General features: G+C 36.1%; 3 protein-coding genes across 4 annotated transcripts; 1 reads left to right on the top strand and 2 right to left on the bottom strand.

Moving 5' to 3' along the window:
- Positions 1-142: 142 nt before the first annotated feature.
- On the bottom strand, positions 143-1671 carry Aimp3 (aaRS-interacting multifunctional protein 3). Its single transcript, XM_070294421.1, has 4 exons — positions 1496-1671; positions 1082-1288; positions 917-1012; positions 143-831 (listed from the first exon to the last, which is right to left on the bottom strand). The coding sequence occupies exons 1-4, from the start codon at positions 1580-1582 to the stop codon at positions 700-702; spliced, it is 522 nt and encodes a 173-aa protein (XP_070150522.1). The 5' UTR covers positions 1583-1671; the 3' UTR covers positions 143-699.
- Positions 1672-2105: 434 nt separating this feature from the next.
- On the bottom strand, positions 2106-6290 carry Top3beta (topoisomerase 3-beta). The gene is made up of 14 exons (XM_070294420.1): positions 6076-6290; positions 5863-6005; positions 5591-5785; positions 5330-5497; positions 5121-5249; positions 4920-5038; positions 4638-4838; positions 4341-4545; positions 4080-4262; positions 3770-3979; positions 3480-3697; positions 3147-3371; positions 2803-3064; positions 2106-2446 (listed from the first exon to the last, which is right to left on the bottom strand). Exons 1-14 carry the CDS (start codon positions 6164-6166, stop codon positions 2240-2242), a joined length of 2556 nt encoding a protein of 851 aa, XP_070150521.1. The 5' UTR covers positions 6167-6290; the 3' UTR covers positions 2106-2239.
- A 2066-nt stretch (positions 6291-8356) lies between these two features.
- Positions 8357-17275, top strand: Rk (G-protein coupled receptor rickets). 2 transcript variants are annotated; one of them, XM_070294350.1, is made up of 13 exons: positions 8357-8920; positions 12410-12481; positions 12657-12728; positions 12809-12877; positions 12996-13139; positions 13251-13391; positions 13635-13700; positions 13818-13961; positions 14058-14129; positions 14229-14518; positions 14774-14956; positions 15055-15249; positions 15417-17275. In XM_070294350.1, the coding sequence occupies exons 1-13, from the start codon at positions 8685-8687 to the stop codon at positions 16835-16837; spliced, it is 3105 nt and encodes a 1034-aa protein (XP_070150451.1). In that variant the 5' UTR covers positions 8357-8684; the 3' UTR covers positions 16838-17275. The 2 variants fall into 2 exon arrangements, with proteins under 2 accessions (XP_070150451.1, XP_070150452.1); XM_070294351.1 differs by having other exon boundaries at positions 14834-14956.
- Positions 17276-17281: the final 6 nt, after the last annotated feature.

Genomic DNA, 17281 nt, shown 5'->3' on the forward strand with positions numbered 1-17281 from the left:
TTATCGAGGGAACGACATCGGGATAGATTTATGCGCGACGCTGTCGATATTATCGATAGTTCGAAAATAATTGCAGAGCACCGACATTATCAACGGTTTAATGTTACACTGTCGGTAATAAAATAATTTGAAAATGTTCATGTTTATTATATCTTTAAAATAACTACATAGATCTTTACATTTTTAATATTGAAAGCATTGAACAGTATTATCAGAGAGAAGCCTGAGAGTGGTCACACCACCGTTTTTCATACGTTTTTTCTAATTGATACAGTAATGTTAACTAGATCCATTTTAGAGCCAGCCGAACTACATGTTCACTTTTCGGTGCCACGGTAAAACAATCAGTTGGTGCATGTCCGTACTAGATTCATAATTGGATTAAAATTGCGGACAAATATTATGGATTTATTAATGTTTTATTAGCTGTCCATGATGTTTTGCCATTCTAGTATATACTACGGATAGCGATAATAAGTTATTATATTAACGTATTTTTATGTATATATGCGCATGTGACACAAAATAAATTTTTTTAAAATTAATTTTCTTAATAATTTTTTCCCTAATTTTTAAATATATAATGTAGTTATTTTTCAAATTTTTCTTTTCCGATAAAAGAACATTAAACCATTATTTTTATCAAAATTTAAATTTAAAAAAGTCAAACCGTTATCTTTTTTTGAATTTCGATTTATATTATAAAAATAAGTGCAATAAATTAAAAGATATTAGATCTAAATCCTGTCTTAATTTTTCTTCCTGTTGAATATTGTCGAACCATCTTGATACATGGATGTATTGAGCTTTTTCTTGTTGGCTTAATCCTTTCTGTGAAGAAGCAACATATGAATATTATACTAATCATTATTTAGAATTTGTAAAAAAACAATGCATTATATAAATTGATTGTTACCATTATAGAATATAAGACGTAATACAGTGTGACATCTGCAATGGTCTTCTCTGTACCAGTTATATAGGGTACATCTTTCAATACTGTATTTAGTTCCTACAATCAAAGGACATCGATATTCGATTTTCTGTCTACTTTAAGTATAGACAAGAATCATGACATTACATTGAATACTCTCTTGGCATTAACAGGAAGATCAGCTTGATTGACGCATACTGCAACATATTCTAACCATTGTTGCGTTAGAGCCTGCACTTCCTTTTCGCTAGAGAGCATATTGGAACATTTTGAACTTGCAAGTAGTGCTTGTATAATAGTACTGAACCCTTGAATGGGTGGCGAATTTTTTTCACATTCTGGAATAAGTATTATCTGAAACGATAATCATATGTGGCTTAATGTATCAATTAATTTCAGACAAACTTGTTGATTTTTTATCGTTATTTTTAATTTGATGTCATTCTGCGAGGAAACATTGTCTTTCATGGAAAATTAACAATTTAATTAACTTTTACAAACATACATAGGGAGCAAAGTTATCACGCTTAAGACCCTGATTAAATAAATAATAATGCTCACATTTTTATTAGAAACCTCTAGCCTTTTTGAAGGAACGTCGAGATATTGCGCTATTCTTTCTACACATTCAACATTACACAACCCCATTATAAATATATACAACGCGAGAATAATATGCGATACGCGACACTGAGAGCTGTAACAAACCGTTAGAGATTCGCCATGTGTAACGTTCTCTCGATATTGCAATAACTAAAAAGAAAAATAGCCTCGAATGTTTCGAGAATCGCAATATCGTTCTTCGATAAATTTCAAATTATGAGTCGATTAATCATTCTCGAATCGTTCCAAATTTGTTGTAGCTAATATTTTATAATAAAGTAATCTCTCATGCATTGTCAGGGGTCTAATAATATTTAATGATAGATTAGAATTTTGTCAGAGCGTCCCATCGAATGATCAAGTTTTTTAGAATAATTTGAAAAAACCAGATCTAGAGTAAGCGAACCAGAGAGAGCACAGACAATCGCAAATGATTATCGAATTTATATAAAATTATTAATTAAATAACTAGTTTCTTTACTGATATTCATACGTAATCGTTCGCTTGATTTAAATCGGGCTTAAAATACGCAATATATTCACGCATAAGTACTGTTATATCTTTAATGAAAGAGGCAATGAGAATAAAGTCATCATTATAAAATATCGCGAAGTAAGGACGACAGGGATTTATTCGAAACAAATGACGTGATACGTGTACAAATGGCACCCAGTTGTATGCGCTCCAGGCTCAATGATTCATTATACAAAATACGCTGCTAATTGCGCCATTTTATCCTTCGGCGGTTTTGGTTTGCCTCGATTACGACTCTTGGCGTGACCTCGACCACGCGTGACGACTGGTTTCGAAGCTACCGCACGATGCTTTTCTACAAGCGCGGCGAAGACTGGTGTACAAAATACACAACCGGACATTTCAGTCGCCTCGTTAGGGAGTTTGCTTTTATCCTGAAATAAGAAGAAAAAAATACAATAGAGTATATAAAAGAGCGGGGTTTCTGTCGACGATTCCACTGTGTTATGCATAGAAGATATAGAAAGCATAGACTGCTTCAATCAATCTACATCATAAGTAATAGTATCCGTCTGAATGAAAAGAATAGAACTATTTAACAAAACTTGCTATTCTTTTTTAATAGATATAGATATGTTATTAAGAAACACGTATGCTTTTTCTATTTTAGAAAGAAAATATAACCTGTTAAATATCGCTATCTCTTTTGTTGTGTTGCAATCATAATCTAATTCACTTAGGAGCAATCTATGTCTTTCTATGCCTATGCGATGACACAAGATTCTATTACCTGTTTGTATTCGACGGTTACTAATTGCGCACCGCAGTCACATGTGTCAGTATCGACTGTCACTTTGTGTGCGTTCTCGAATAGATGGATAATAACGTCACAACGATTACATCCCAATTTCCACTTGGGCGCGGCCGAAGGATCGAGCACGAGGATACCTAGATCGCATTCTAAACAACTGGACAAACCGGTCGAATTCATACCATGCGGACACGTCGGATGTGTGCATGAATTGCAACCGCTCATTCCTTTTTTCATATCCCTAAAAAAGACAGAGAAAGGATTCTCAGTTCTCTTTTTAGATAGACTTTTATAGATTCGATTATTTGAGATTAATAGGATACCTGAATGGTGGATTGTTGTAACAGTATGGACAAAATGTGTAACTTTTCCCTCGCGCTCCGGTCGACCATGAAAGCAATTCAAAATCATCCAATGGGCATTTTAATTCTTTATATATTCGTATGTTTCCATTTTGAGGTAAATTATAAGTTTCGTTACAATGTGCGCAATGCATTCTGGATGGTTTAGTTTGTATATACTTCATATATCGACGACATTTACCGCATCTGTGATATATATAAACAATTGAAAGAGGTGAATGTGTAAATTTATGTAAAATAAAAAAAAAAAAAATATGTAATACCATTTTTGTCGTGATTGTTGTTTGTATATACCTGGAGTGTGCTTTGCCGGACGCCGATAACGGAGAGAATGAGACTTCGAACAACTGATCCATAGCTTCTATGCTTTGCACAAAATAATGAAACTTTTGTTTAAATATTTCCACAGTATGTTGTAAAACAGCATGAAAATCAGCGCGACCTAATGCTATTAGATTCAGTTGCTCTTCCACTGCAGATCTCATTGTGGGTAAAACTAATTCAGGATCTATCTAACGAGAAGAGAATATATGTCTTACAGAGAATGTATTATCATCAGTATCCCAAATCGAAATCAATGATACCTTCTGATATCCGTGAACCAAAACGATCCCAAGAGAAGTGGGCACTAATTTTCTACCTGCTGCGACAGTAACATAGTTTCTAATACAAATATTATTTATATGTACAGGGATTGAAGCGTCTGTTCCGATGCCATGTTTTTCCATGAGAGATATTAATTCCGCTTCTGTTAAATAATCTGGTGGTTGTGTATAACATTCAACTAATTTTGCCTGTAATAGTAAAAAGAGGCGCTCTCTCATTAATTACAACATAATCTCTTTATAATAACCGTAAACAAAGAAATTAATACAAATATGTGATATCTATTACCTCTTGTATGATTACTTTTTCATCGAGCGTAAACTTTGGCAGAGTGTCGCTATTGCCAAGTGCTTGCCAAGTAAGAATACTTGTGTATCCAGGACTTAGCAAACTATGACCAGTTACTGTAAATGTTTCTATGCCTATCTCGAATTTTATTGTAGTGCTCATATATTTACAATCTCGCGCCAGCTGCAAAAACAGAGAGAAAAAGTATGTTTATTACTATTCTATCTCAAAGTTCCACAAATACTTTGACATTAAGCATACCGTAGCAATGAAATGTCGCGTTATGTAATCGTATAATCTCCACGAATCGCCGTCGAGTTCGTTCCTCGTTGCATGTTTCATGGGTGTTATAGGGGGATGATCGCCCGCATCATGACCTTTCTTTGGTCTGTTAATACCGGCCGCTATTATTTTACGAACTTCCTCGCCCCAATCCGGGCTATTTTGCTGTTGTTTCAATGTTGAACTTGAAAGAAAGGAAATTATATTAAAAGCAAATCGCATCATATATATGTGTAGAATAACGATTGATCATCGATTCTACAAACTATATCTTACAGCAAATCAAAATTCTCAGGATACGATGTCGTTTCTGTTCGCGGATAACTTATGTATCCTTGAGTGTAAAGTCTTTCTGCAATTTGCATTGCATGTTGTGGACCCATTCCCAATCCAGAACTTGCAATTCGCATCAACTCCACTGTATTTAAAGCTATAGGTCGTGATTTTGATTTCTCCGTACTTTGTATATTCACTACACTATACAAGATTTCATTTGGAATATTTTATAATCTTTTCAATTTACATTAAGATTTTAAGAATGTATAAAGTACAACTCACGTTGCGCGATCATGTTCTTTAACATGACTTAGAAACATGTTTGCAACCTCTTTATCAAAAGAACGTACACGACTCCAATTTAATATAATGTCCTGACCATCGGAAGACTTAATATTTACCTAAAAACAATATGAAAAAATTATATTATATTATTATTAATACAAAGTATGTTTTTTAAAGTATATATATATTATTATATACTTGTAAAACCCAATATGGATCCGGTTTGAAAGTTTGGATTTCATCATGCCTTTGAACACAGAATCCTAATGTTGGCGTTTGGCATGGGCCGTAAGAAATAAGAGATACATCCAAATCTCCATATTTGCCCTAAAAAAGTGTAATAACATATATTGCAATATTTTATTAGCACAATGTAAAAACGTAAAAACATTTATATAAAAACTCACTTGAAAAAATTTAGTTTGATATCGTGTAAATGCACAACCTATTCGCAAATCCAACTCTTGACGCGCATCGACGCTTTTCGCCTCATTTTCATTGGGTTTGATCAGATTTGCCAAAGCAGATTTTATATCCTTTTCTGTGATAGCAGAAAATCGTGCTCGCCATATATCCTATGAAAGATAAAATTGTGAAAATTTGTTTAAATAAAAAAGATCTATGAGAAAATTTAAAAGCTTCGATATTGAAATATTTAAGCAACTTGCATTTATGTGTAATTTCCTATGCATTCCTTGCTGTACCGCATTTACAACTTCGAAACAAATATTTTCACCTTCCTTGTCACAATCTAGCCATAATATTAAATAATCACAATGCGTTCCTTCCTTTGCCAGGAAATATGGTATTTTTAGTTTAGGTACTGCTTCTTTTTTCTCAGTTGGACATGAGAATAATTCTGCCTGAAAATATTAAAAAATATCCAATTATCATTAGATGTAATAATAAGAATCGAAAAATGTAATATATCTAATTTTACCGGATCCACTTTGTCCCAATTGTTGTATTTTCCAATAAAATCCAATGTCATGACGTGTCCACAGACAGAGGTCATTTTATAATTCACCGTCTCAGATTTGAATGGTCCCACCCATTCGTGGACGGAACAAGATCCGTTCAATCCTAGAAATAATATTCATAAGAAAAAGGAAGTATGTGTGAAAGAGAGAAAATAATTTGATTTATAACTCACCTTTCCTGGTGCTACATCGTCCATTGCTCAATATATTGGCGAGGGATGCTGCCAAAGAGGGTTTTTCGGCTACCATCAAAGCGGTTTTCATTTTGCTACGATATTTCGTTCATATATTCTCATTAAACAATGAAAGATTTCGATTAGCGTCGTCTCTGGCATCGCAATTTAAATGAAGAAATCATCACTTGTCAGATGTCAAATATTGGCACTGACGAGATATATGTGTATACTAAAGAAGGCCGGCTTTACAAAATTAGTCTAACTGTGGAAAAACTTATTGTGATCTATTGTAGATAAGTAGATTTTTTTATTACCGATAAAAAATATATAATTCGCTTCATTATCTTCGATCGGTAATGTCATGTTCTTCAATTAACTTCAGACCTACCGAGCCCACTTGAAAATTTCATCATGGCTGATCATCTTCAACCACCGACGAAGTGTTACATATTTTATTTTTATTTTAAAATTATTTGATTTAAATAGAACGGCATAGTTTTTCGATATCACGAAAAGTCAGTAAAGGATTTTTAATAAACTTGAGTTCATACATAATTTCTATGAAAAGGAAAAATAAGTATTACACATATTTTGTGAGCTAAAGCGCAAGTAATGTTTACTCTATTGCCGTTATAGTTTAAAAATTTACTGGTAAACCTATAAATAATAACATATCATCAACAACTTATATCTTTTACCATCTACACACATATACATATACACATTAGCATAGAATTTAAATAATTTGTAAAGTAAATTTTAATTAAAATATATATATATATATATATATATATATATATATATATATATATATATATATATATTTAATCTACAATATTGAAAATGCTGGAACTCTAAATTGCGCTGTAATGTAATAAAAATTTGATATAATATCATTGCAAAGTTTTTTCCATTTTTATTGCAAAGTTTTTTCCATTTTTATACAATTTCAATATCAAAGTCAAATATATTAATTATTTTATAATTTAATCACATGCATTTTTTTTATAAAATTAAAATGGTTTATGTATATAGTTTATACAATATTATCTATATAAAAAAAGTTTATATAAGTATCATTTCTAAATAATTCATGTAATCTTGAAATCTACAGCACAATTTATGGTCTTAACTTATCTAGTCACTGTTTTATTATATGTATAAAAGATATACATATCTTCTACTCTTTAGCTGTTTCAAAGATAACAAACACGAACGTTTTAATCTTTAATCAAATCATTATTTTGCGACTGATAATGAAAACATTTACCGTAGCAACAAAAGTTGTTTTCAATTTACTTAACTCGATAAGATCGGCCGTTTGTATTAATAGTATCTCGTTGACGATTTTATTTTTCATACAATGGAAAATAGTGGAAGAAAACGGAACGATTTATTAAGCATTTATTACTTGATGTGTTTTGATATAGATTGTCAGACTGGTAGTATTGAAAAAACATGTTCATATACATGTACTTTTATAGCGTATAATCGCACTGCCAATTAAAACCGAATTTATATTATTTCTGCCTTTTCTGCATGTTAATAGAAAATTCATATTGAATTTTAAAAAACGTAACTCTTACAGCTAGAAAACTAAAGAAAACAAATCATTATATTCCTCTGTGACGAAAATAATAAAGAAGCGATTAATATGTGATCGATCTAATATTCCGAGACGATTGATGAGACGCTGTATTTCAAATATATGCATAATTCAACGATGTAATCAATCATTATATGTAAGTATTATATATACGTCATTAAAACATTAGATTATTAAAAATATATTTTCGCTAATTTAAGCCTGCTTTTATATGAATGCTATAATTAAATATTTAGAAGTTCCGCGATTGAACAATCGGAATTAAAATGTCCGAGGAAAGAAATATGAAACACGATGGAGCAAAATGCGCGAAGCGGTATGTACAACGTCAAGGAGTATCGATTGCGACTCTCGGTGCTATGTACAACGAGAGGCAATATGCAATTTCATCTTCACGATATCCGTTTGGATCTGGGCGAAGAAGCTCTTCGCTGAATCAGCTTTCGCTGCTGTTAAGAAGGTAGCGAATTCTGTCGCAAGGAAGCGGCATCACACGCGCGGGCAGGATCGAGTCGAGAAAGTCACTCGAGTGGTCCAGGGCCCAGGCTGGGTGTCGGGGGGATAGTGGGGGTGTGAGTGGGGATGTGTACGATGTATACATATGTATACGGAACTCGCTATGTAGTTAGGCTGCGCGCTTGGATGATATCGGATCAGTCGGTGAATGTGCCGCGGTGCGAGTGGTAGGATCCTTTCCTGGAACTGGAGATTAGGATTCTCTCGCAACTAGAGTTCGGAAACTGTCCTCGAGTGTGCGACATCCACCTCGTTCCCGTTCACCCTCGAGCAGCGACGGCGGCTACGGCGACACCTTATGGGGTTGATGGTCGCGCGCGTGCACGCGCGCCCGGACGTGGACGACGTACGCGGGCGACGTACGTGGCGCGAGAAGAGGAATGGTGAGATGACTATCCGTCCTGGGCGCGGCGAACCCCGAGGGAAACGAGAGCTGTGCGAGAGCTGAATTACGCGCGCCCGCAACACATCAGGATCGGCCGGCATGTGCACGCGGCCTCGCCGGAGCGGGAGAGCGGTCATCTCGGCGATCATCATCCTCTTTCTCTGGCGGATTCGCTGCTGCCGGAGCGGTACTGCGGACGCAGTAACTCCAGCGTGTAACGTCACCGCCGACGGGCGGAAACTGTTGTGTCGCGGCGCCGATTTACTCTCCGTTGAACCGATTTACAACGTCGATCTGTCACGAGTCATCGCTGTCCCCGTTAATGTTACAAAGATGTGAGTAGTATATATACCCGTGAGACCTTCTGAGAATCAATCTCGGCAAACGCCGAGATCGGAGCGCGAGAGTGGAAGATCTACAGCTGATCGGATCTGAAGCTTTTCCCGGCGCGAAGGCAGAAGTGTCAATAATGATCCTGCGCGTGATCCGCACATTGATAGATATTCGCGAAAATGGACCATCCTTTTGTATTATTTCCTTACAATTTCGTAAAATGATGCACCGCTTTTTTGTTAAAATAATAAGTATATATTTATGAATCTCTCATTTGCCATTGATTATATTCCATCGCTTATTATTGAAATTTATTCTCGAAAATAAAAACATCCATAGTCACGTATATTAGACTATGCATCATTTTACGCATAAAATCGTTACCTTTTTTAAATTCGTTTCTGTAAATGCATTTAGAGAGGATAAATGATAAATAGACAGTTGACATCTCGCGCGTCCTACATACGATTCTAGCCGCGGGCCTTGCGAGCCCGTCTCACATCTATATATCACTCTGAAAAATCTTTTCCTCTTATGTATATATATATATATATATATATATATATATATTCCTGATTTTAATTACAACTTACACTTATAAGTAGCGCATTTCGCAATAAGAAAGCTGCGCGAGATATACGCGAAAGAGAACAGCGATTCTTTTTTAAACATATAATTAACTATGCACGCGTATTTTCTTGTTCCTCTTCTCCGCAATAGAGATATCTTCTCCGATTTTTATCATTGTGTTTTCGCCACATTTATTCTTATATTATATACGAAAGTTATATAGTATACGGGTACTTTCGATTCAGCGATAGGTAAAATAAAAGAAGTAATGTACATGTGACCTACATACCAAACGTATAATGACAGTCGATATTCTATGGATCGTGATTTAGGATCACAAAGAGGGGAACAGGCGGAATTTATGCCAGAGTCCGCGCGCTCCGCTTTTCGCAGAATATATCGTCCGTGATTTTATTTCCCGCCGCTATAAAAAAAGCGCGTGCCACATTTTGTTCCTCTATGTTTTGCCGAAAAATTTGCGCGAAAATTGCAAATCGATCTATTTCGCCACCTTCCTTCTTTTGAGAAATAACACCCCGACGATATTTCGAGCTCGGTCGCTCTTAGTCCCTTTATAGGAAAAACAGAGAAAAAAAAAAGATATAAATGGACGTAACGCATCGCGGTTGTTTTTGCGTCGCTTCCCCTCAGTCTTTCTTGCCTGTATCTTTTTTTCTTATATTTTTTAACGTTTCAGACATATACGATAACTGTTTCTCTTAAAATGAGGCAATGCATTTGTTTCCTTAAATTTAATTAATTGTAGAGAAACGCGCGATACCGAGAACTTTTTCCGGATTGTTTGTATATAATTCATTATTATGATATCGATGATAATTTATTAATAGATTCCTTTATATATGGTTCGCGCTCCGTTCTTTCGTTAATATTGTAAGAATACGGAAGGTGCGCCGTGGCTTCTTATCATTCTTCTCACGTTCGCGCCGATGCGATGCGGCGCGTGATGTCTCTCTATTGTGAAAGTAATTCCATTCCCGAACATGATTCACTTTATTTGCGAAACGATATAAAAAAAAGTTGAAATTTTATCAATATTATTCTTGAATGTGCTTTCTCGTCGTACTATCACTGAAAGCTTTAAAAAATTAATCTCTTTTTTTTTCTGCAAGATATTTTATCCGCGGTAACGTGCTCAGTCACATTTTGAAGTAATTTAAATCTTATAGCAGGTCGTACGAGATATATTCAAGATTGACGTACAAGTATTGTATAGGCATGGGGATACCTCTTGGGGAGTACAAAGACTGGTAAATTTCAAGCCGTCCTTGAACATGAAGTGTCGAAAGTTTTCAAAGACCTGCGCCCGTAAGGGGAATCACGGTTCCTGAAAGCGTAATTAGAATCCAACGTTCGTACGCCGAGAAAGTTCCATTGGAACTTCAAAAAAAAAAAACGAGCGCGCGAAAGTATCGTAAGAAGACGCTGTGCTCTCTGTCCGTGTTTTTTCTATTTTAAGATGAATGAATGAGAGGAAAAATACTGTGCGCTCAATTTACAAGAGACAAGGATTGCATCGTGGAGCATCTTTCCCTCTTTTTCTATCAAAACTTGAGTTGAATATTCGACAATGTTTAAAAATATTAAACATCTCAAATATAATTAAAAAAAAAAATTACTAACAATTTTTATTACGGACATAAAATATAAATGAGAAAATTTTATATATATATGTATATCATAATAGTAAGAGTCACATTAAGTCCCTTGATGGCGATTGCGTGCGAACAAGGTTGTCGTGTCGGGCAAATACACTCGTTGGCCATTTGCGACAATAATCTTACGTAAATACATCACGGATTTCCAGTCGGTTTTCCCTCTATATTTTGTTATATTAAATGATAACATAAAAACTATCCAACAATCTGTTTTCGTTAGGAACAAATTCTCTCATTCTATCAATTAATTATTCATCTCGTCGCTGATGCAGCTAGACATTTCTTGCTACAGTAATACAAAATTTCCTCCCTTTATTATTATAAAATGCTTGTTCGCGTTCCTTTCGCTGAACGAATATAAGTAGACATCGATCCATCCCAAGTCCCGAGTGAAGCAAGGTCGAAGGACCCATAAAAATCTATGTTAGATTTCAGCCCTTCGGTCCGTTCCTCTCGATTCGCACTCACGCGACACGAGCGTAAAAGCGATAGTTTCCTCGACAGTGTCCTACTTTTTTTATCGCCCACGTTATGCCCCTGTAAAAGCTCCCTGCCATTCTTAACCGATGTTTCATGTTGATCTCTACATGTCGCTCGTTTCGATATTGTCGGTCAAAATGACGTGATTATTTCATGGATGAGACCGGACTCTGATTTTCGCACTCTACATTGTTGAGAAAAGATAAAATATATTTCGGGCGCGATATATATATTTTGGAGAAAGGATTTTCAATGAGATATAAGACGAGAACATTTATTTAAATCGCAGCCTTGATTGCCGGAGAGTCCTTGTTACATAAATCTCAGTTACTCACTGAAGATCTCTATCAAAATCTCCATATCCATCTAAGAAATGCGGAAGGATAAGAATTATATTAACAATAAAATCATTCTCTGTGTTTTCGCTTACACTCGCGTAAGCACAATCAGCCTCGGATGCAGTGATCTCTCTCGTAGTCATCTTTCGTAAAAGAATTATTTTTAGAAGGTATCCCCCGCGCGAGATGATCCTCTGCCGGTTAACATCATTTTTACGTATTTTGCTCTCCGCAAATCTTACACAGATATAAAGAGAAAAAGTTATGCGAATCTATATTTTCTCTAATGTTAGAAACACCATAAATACATTGTCGGAAACGTATAAGAATAAATGCTTGGGGTTCTCTCATACTTTAGCTACGAAAGCTCTTTCTAACTTGTGTAATGTGTGATCTTATAAAATTGCTTCTCGTATAACTGTTTCAGCGATTTAACCAACAATAATATAACGGACATTCCAATACGTGCTTTCCATCGATTTCCCAATCTCGAAATTTTGTAAGTATGTGTATTTATTATACATTAATGATATCTCTCGACGCACGAAAAAAAAATTATAAAATTAAAATAGATATATTTCGTGCATATATAATTATATATATGTACATATATTTATATATGATTATATATGCAGTTTTTCTCTTTTGACATTCACATGTATCATTACTTTTAGATTTCTTCGACGTAATCACTTGCAAACCATTCATAACGACGCATTCATAAATTTGGCGAGCCTTTGTGTGCTGTAAGTATCTGAGAAAAATAAGATCGTATATCTATTTTATTATCCGTAATATTTTTCGCATTTGTCTTATTCTTTCTCAGAGAACTCGATGAGAATTATTTGACAAGTATACCGTCTGCTGCTGTAAATCTACCTGGTCTCAAAGAATTGTAAGAGTCTTATCCACATAAAATCCTATTCTCCACTATTGCCTCTCATTGAAATAATTTTCCGTTTATTTGTTCATTTTGACCTAAGCTTTCACGAATCTCTCGCATATTTTCACAGATCTATTTCGAACAATAGAATAGAACAACTCACGGGAAATGCATTGGGCCGTGCTAGTGATTTGGTATCGCTGGATTTACGCGGAAATCCGATTAAGGAGATACACGATAAGACCTTCCAAAATCTTGGCAAACTTCGTAAGTTGTAAGTGATTTATGTGTATTTCTTTTTTATCCGAAAATTCCACGCGGCAATTACGAGAGAGATTATGCCACGTCGGAGGATAATGCCACGTGTTTTTTTTATTAATTGTAGAATATTATCGAATACGAAGGAATTGCGGCTCTTTCCCAACCTAAATGGAGTAACATCTTTGGAAATATTGAGATTGGATCGTTCCCAGTTGAAGGAAGTCCCTTTTAACCTTTGCCGGGAGTGCCCGAAACTCAAAAGTCTGTAAGTTTAATACTTGTTAAAGAGTTATTTTTCAGAGACAGTAATAATATATAAGTAAATAAAAAAATTAATATTATTGTAGAATAAAAAAAAATAGAAAAATTTATGTATATCAAAGAATTGGAATTTTATAATGTTAAAAATCAAGTATTAATTTCATCTATCCGTTATCGTTTGTCATTTGACAATGATTATCTTTTGTGATACATGTTTCTTATGTACGTTCTATATCTCTGATTTTAGTAACATGAAATCCAATCATTTGACGGAGACACCAAATTTACGAGACTGCAATGAACTTCGCGTTTTGTAAGTATGTAATGTAATACATACCTATATACCATATATAATAATATATATACGCGAATAAAATCGAACGTATTAAAAAGACACGTTATAAACGATGTAAATTCCTTCTTCTTTTAGGGATTTAGCTAGCAATATGATTTCCACGCTACCCGATGATGCCTTTAAAGGTTTGAATATGTTGCATGATTTACTTTTATCCAATAATAATCTACAGAGTATCTCCAGCGACGCATTCATCGGATTACCTAGACTTCAAGTCTTGTAAGTGCGGCATTTGCCTTGTATTACTTTGATCCGTTAGATCTGTGTTTTCGATGATTTCGGCATATTTATATTCGAGTTTTAATTACTTTTTAGAGATCTGGAGAACAATTACATCGAATACATACATCCCGACGCATTCAGAGAAACGAAACGTTTGCAAGACCTGTAAGTATGTTCGCAAGTGTGTAATTTATATTATTTCATAAATTAGTTCGTACTTTTCATAATATGAGATTCGAGCGTAATTAAGGTATTTCTTCATAGAAATTTGGGAAATAACATTTTCCCTACACTGCCGATAAGAGGTCTCGCGGGATTATTGCATCTCAAAACGTTCAATAATCCCGCGCTGCGAGAATTTCCGTCTCCCGAAAGATTTCCACGAGTACAAACAATGTTGCTGTCGTACGCTTATCACTGCTGCTCGTTCCTATCGATCGAAGTCGAAGAGTCTGTCACAAGGTCGCCGGTACGGGAATCGATTTTGTTTCCCACCGACGATTTCGATAGCAGTTTATGGAATTCCACTTTCAGCGATATTTGGCCACAATTGGGTAAGTATTTTTCTTTTCCTTCCTGTTTCCTTTTTATATATTTTTCTTTTTCCATTCTCCATCCCGTATTTTAAATACATGTATCGCGCTTTTTTGTAACACTTAATTGCTGCAAAGCATCTCTATCTCTGCAAACTCGATCATTTAAAAGCGTGACATCACTCGATAGATAGCAAAGTGTTCTCGTTTTCGTATCATCGCATTATATCGCATCGTTTTCGATCTTTGCGGCACTGAAGTGATAACATTTTTTAGATAACTTGACCGACAAATTTGGATCGCAGATAAATGAACTTTGGGCTAACTTTGGTTCAGATTTTACCTATCCCGGAAACCTGCCTTCCTACGTAGAGGATTATTTCGAGGATCTAGATGCTCGAACAACAGCGACAACTCAGACACTTATACCCTCCCGTATCCAATGTTTGCCGCAACCCGGTATGTTACAAGTGACTCGGAAGTGGCTTGAAACGCTATAAATTGTGGTGATGTTCGATATTTTATCTATTTCTGAAATGTACATGAAATATTTTCAGGTCCTTTCCTACCGTGTCAAGATTTATTCGATTGGTGGACTTTACGATGCGGTGTTTGGATAGTCTTCTTGCTCGCCATGCTCGGTAATGGTACTGTGGTATTTGTCTTGATATTTTCAAGAAGTAAGATGGATGTGCCACGATTTTTAGTCTGCAACTTAGCCGCTGCCGACTTCTTCATGGGTGTTTATTTAGGTGATTTTCTCTTTTACATCGATTTAACATGTCAATGTGTGCAGTTCTGCATTTATATATATTTGCTATATTATAATCGATTAAAATAAATAATTAATAGTTAAAAATATTGCCGCCATCAAATCTGTCTTAGAAAGATTTTATCTCAATAAACAATCTTTTTTCAGGTTTATTAGCCGTCGTTGACGCATCAACGTTGGGAGAGTTTCGAATGTACGCAATACCATGGCAAATGTCGCCCGGATGTCAATTGGCTGGTTTCCTCGGTGTTCTTAGCTCTGAACTGAGCGTCTATACGCTCGCTGTGATTACTTTGGAAAGAAATTATGCAATAACGCACGCGATGCATTTGAATAAGCGGCTCTCGTTGAAGCACGCAGGCTACATTATGATGATAGGTTGGTGTTTCGCTTTGTCGATGGCAAGTTTACCATTATTAGGGGTTTCGGATTATAGAAAATTCGCCATCTGCTTGCCGTTTGAGACTAACGGCAGTGCCGCGCTCGCGTACGTGGTATTTCTCATGCTTATCAACGGAGTGGCTTTCTTGATACTGATGGGCTGCTATCTGAAGATGTACTGCGCGATACGTGGCTCCCAGGCATGGAATTCGAATGATTCTCGTATAGCGAAAAGAATGGCTCTACTCGTCTTTACCGATTTCCTCTGTTGGTCACCGATAGCCTTCTTCTCTCTCACAGCGACCTTCGGATTGCAGTTGGTGTCTTTGGAGCAAGCAAAAGTTTTCGCGGTATTCGTACTACCGCTCAATTCTTGCTGCAATCCCTTTCTATACGCGATCCTTACGAAACAGTTTAAGAAGGATTGCGTGTTGATATGCAAAGCAATTGAGGAATCACGCGTAACTCGCGGTATCGGTAGGTGTCGGCATAGTTCGAATTTCAGCAATCGGCAAACGCCTGCTAATACCAACAGCCTCGTTGATCGATCGTCGCGAGAAAACCAAGGAACACTTCAAACGCCGTGCGTTTGTGGAAACTCGAGACTCTTGGAAACCGGGAGCCGTTGCTCATCCTACCGCTGGTGGAGTGCCGGGATATTCTGGCCATGCGCGCGCGACTCCCGACACGCGCGGCATACACGTAGCGACCAGTACGCCTATCAGATCGCCCAGATTCAACAGAAACAGCACAAACGCGCATCCTCGGTATCGTCCAGCGAGAACTTCTCCTCGTCCAGATCGGACTCTTGGCGGCAGGCGCATCATTGCGGCATACCGCTCAGACTGCTGGATCCGAAACGGAAAGCTTCTTCCTGGTTGATCACTAGAAAACCGTCGCAGGATTCGAACTTGAGCTCGTCTCGTAACGATTCTTCCGGTTCCGCGACCACTGCCAGCACCAGTACCTGGCGCATTTCGAGATCCAGTGCCTCTTTAGAAATTAGCGCGCGTAATAATACGCCGAGGCCGATTAGACCAAAGCCACGACTGACACGTCAACTCGCCATCCAAGAACCGGAACCCCCGGGATCTCCGAGTAGATTGGCCGTTAGATTACTCGCCACAATACCTTCCGCAGCTGAGACCAGCGATCAGCAAGACGATGAGAATATACCGACAAATTAAAAATTTTTATCCGACTATTTTTATGTATTTTACATACATAATACGCGCAATATTTTCTAAGTGTATTATTCTCATCAAGCGAATTCTTCAACAAATTCAGTATTAACGATCTTCGCTGATATACCTGTGTAGTTTGTAGTTATATGTACGTATATTTATATTTATGGCATTTTATATACATCTTTAGAATTGTTGCTTAAACGAAGTAGAGTGCGCGAAAAGAGCATAATAAAGATGTAAACGATGTAATATTATCAGTGATTTTGAACGGGTTTTCTCGTTTCTTGTTCAATGTCGTTAGTAATCCGTATATTCGGATTTTAATAAAACACATTTTTTTAATGAAACGCCAACAAAAATACGCTCATACATTTTAAGAGATAATCAATAAATACAATTGTTCTTGCAACGAAACGCAATCGGATTATGAAGTCAAACATTGAT

Source organism: Polyergus mexicanus, unplaced genomic scaffold, assembly GCF_030449975.1.
Source record: "Polyergus mexicanus isolate NDT 795.1 unplaced genomic scaffold, iyPolMexi1.0 SCAF_4, whole genome shotgun sequence".
In the NCBI taxonomy this organism is placed as follows: Eukaryota; Metazoa; Arthropoda; class Insecta; order Hymenoptera; family Formicidae; genus Polyergus; species Polyergus mexicanus.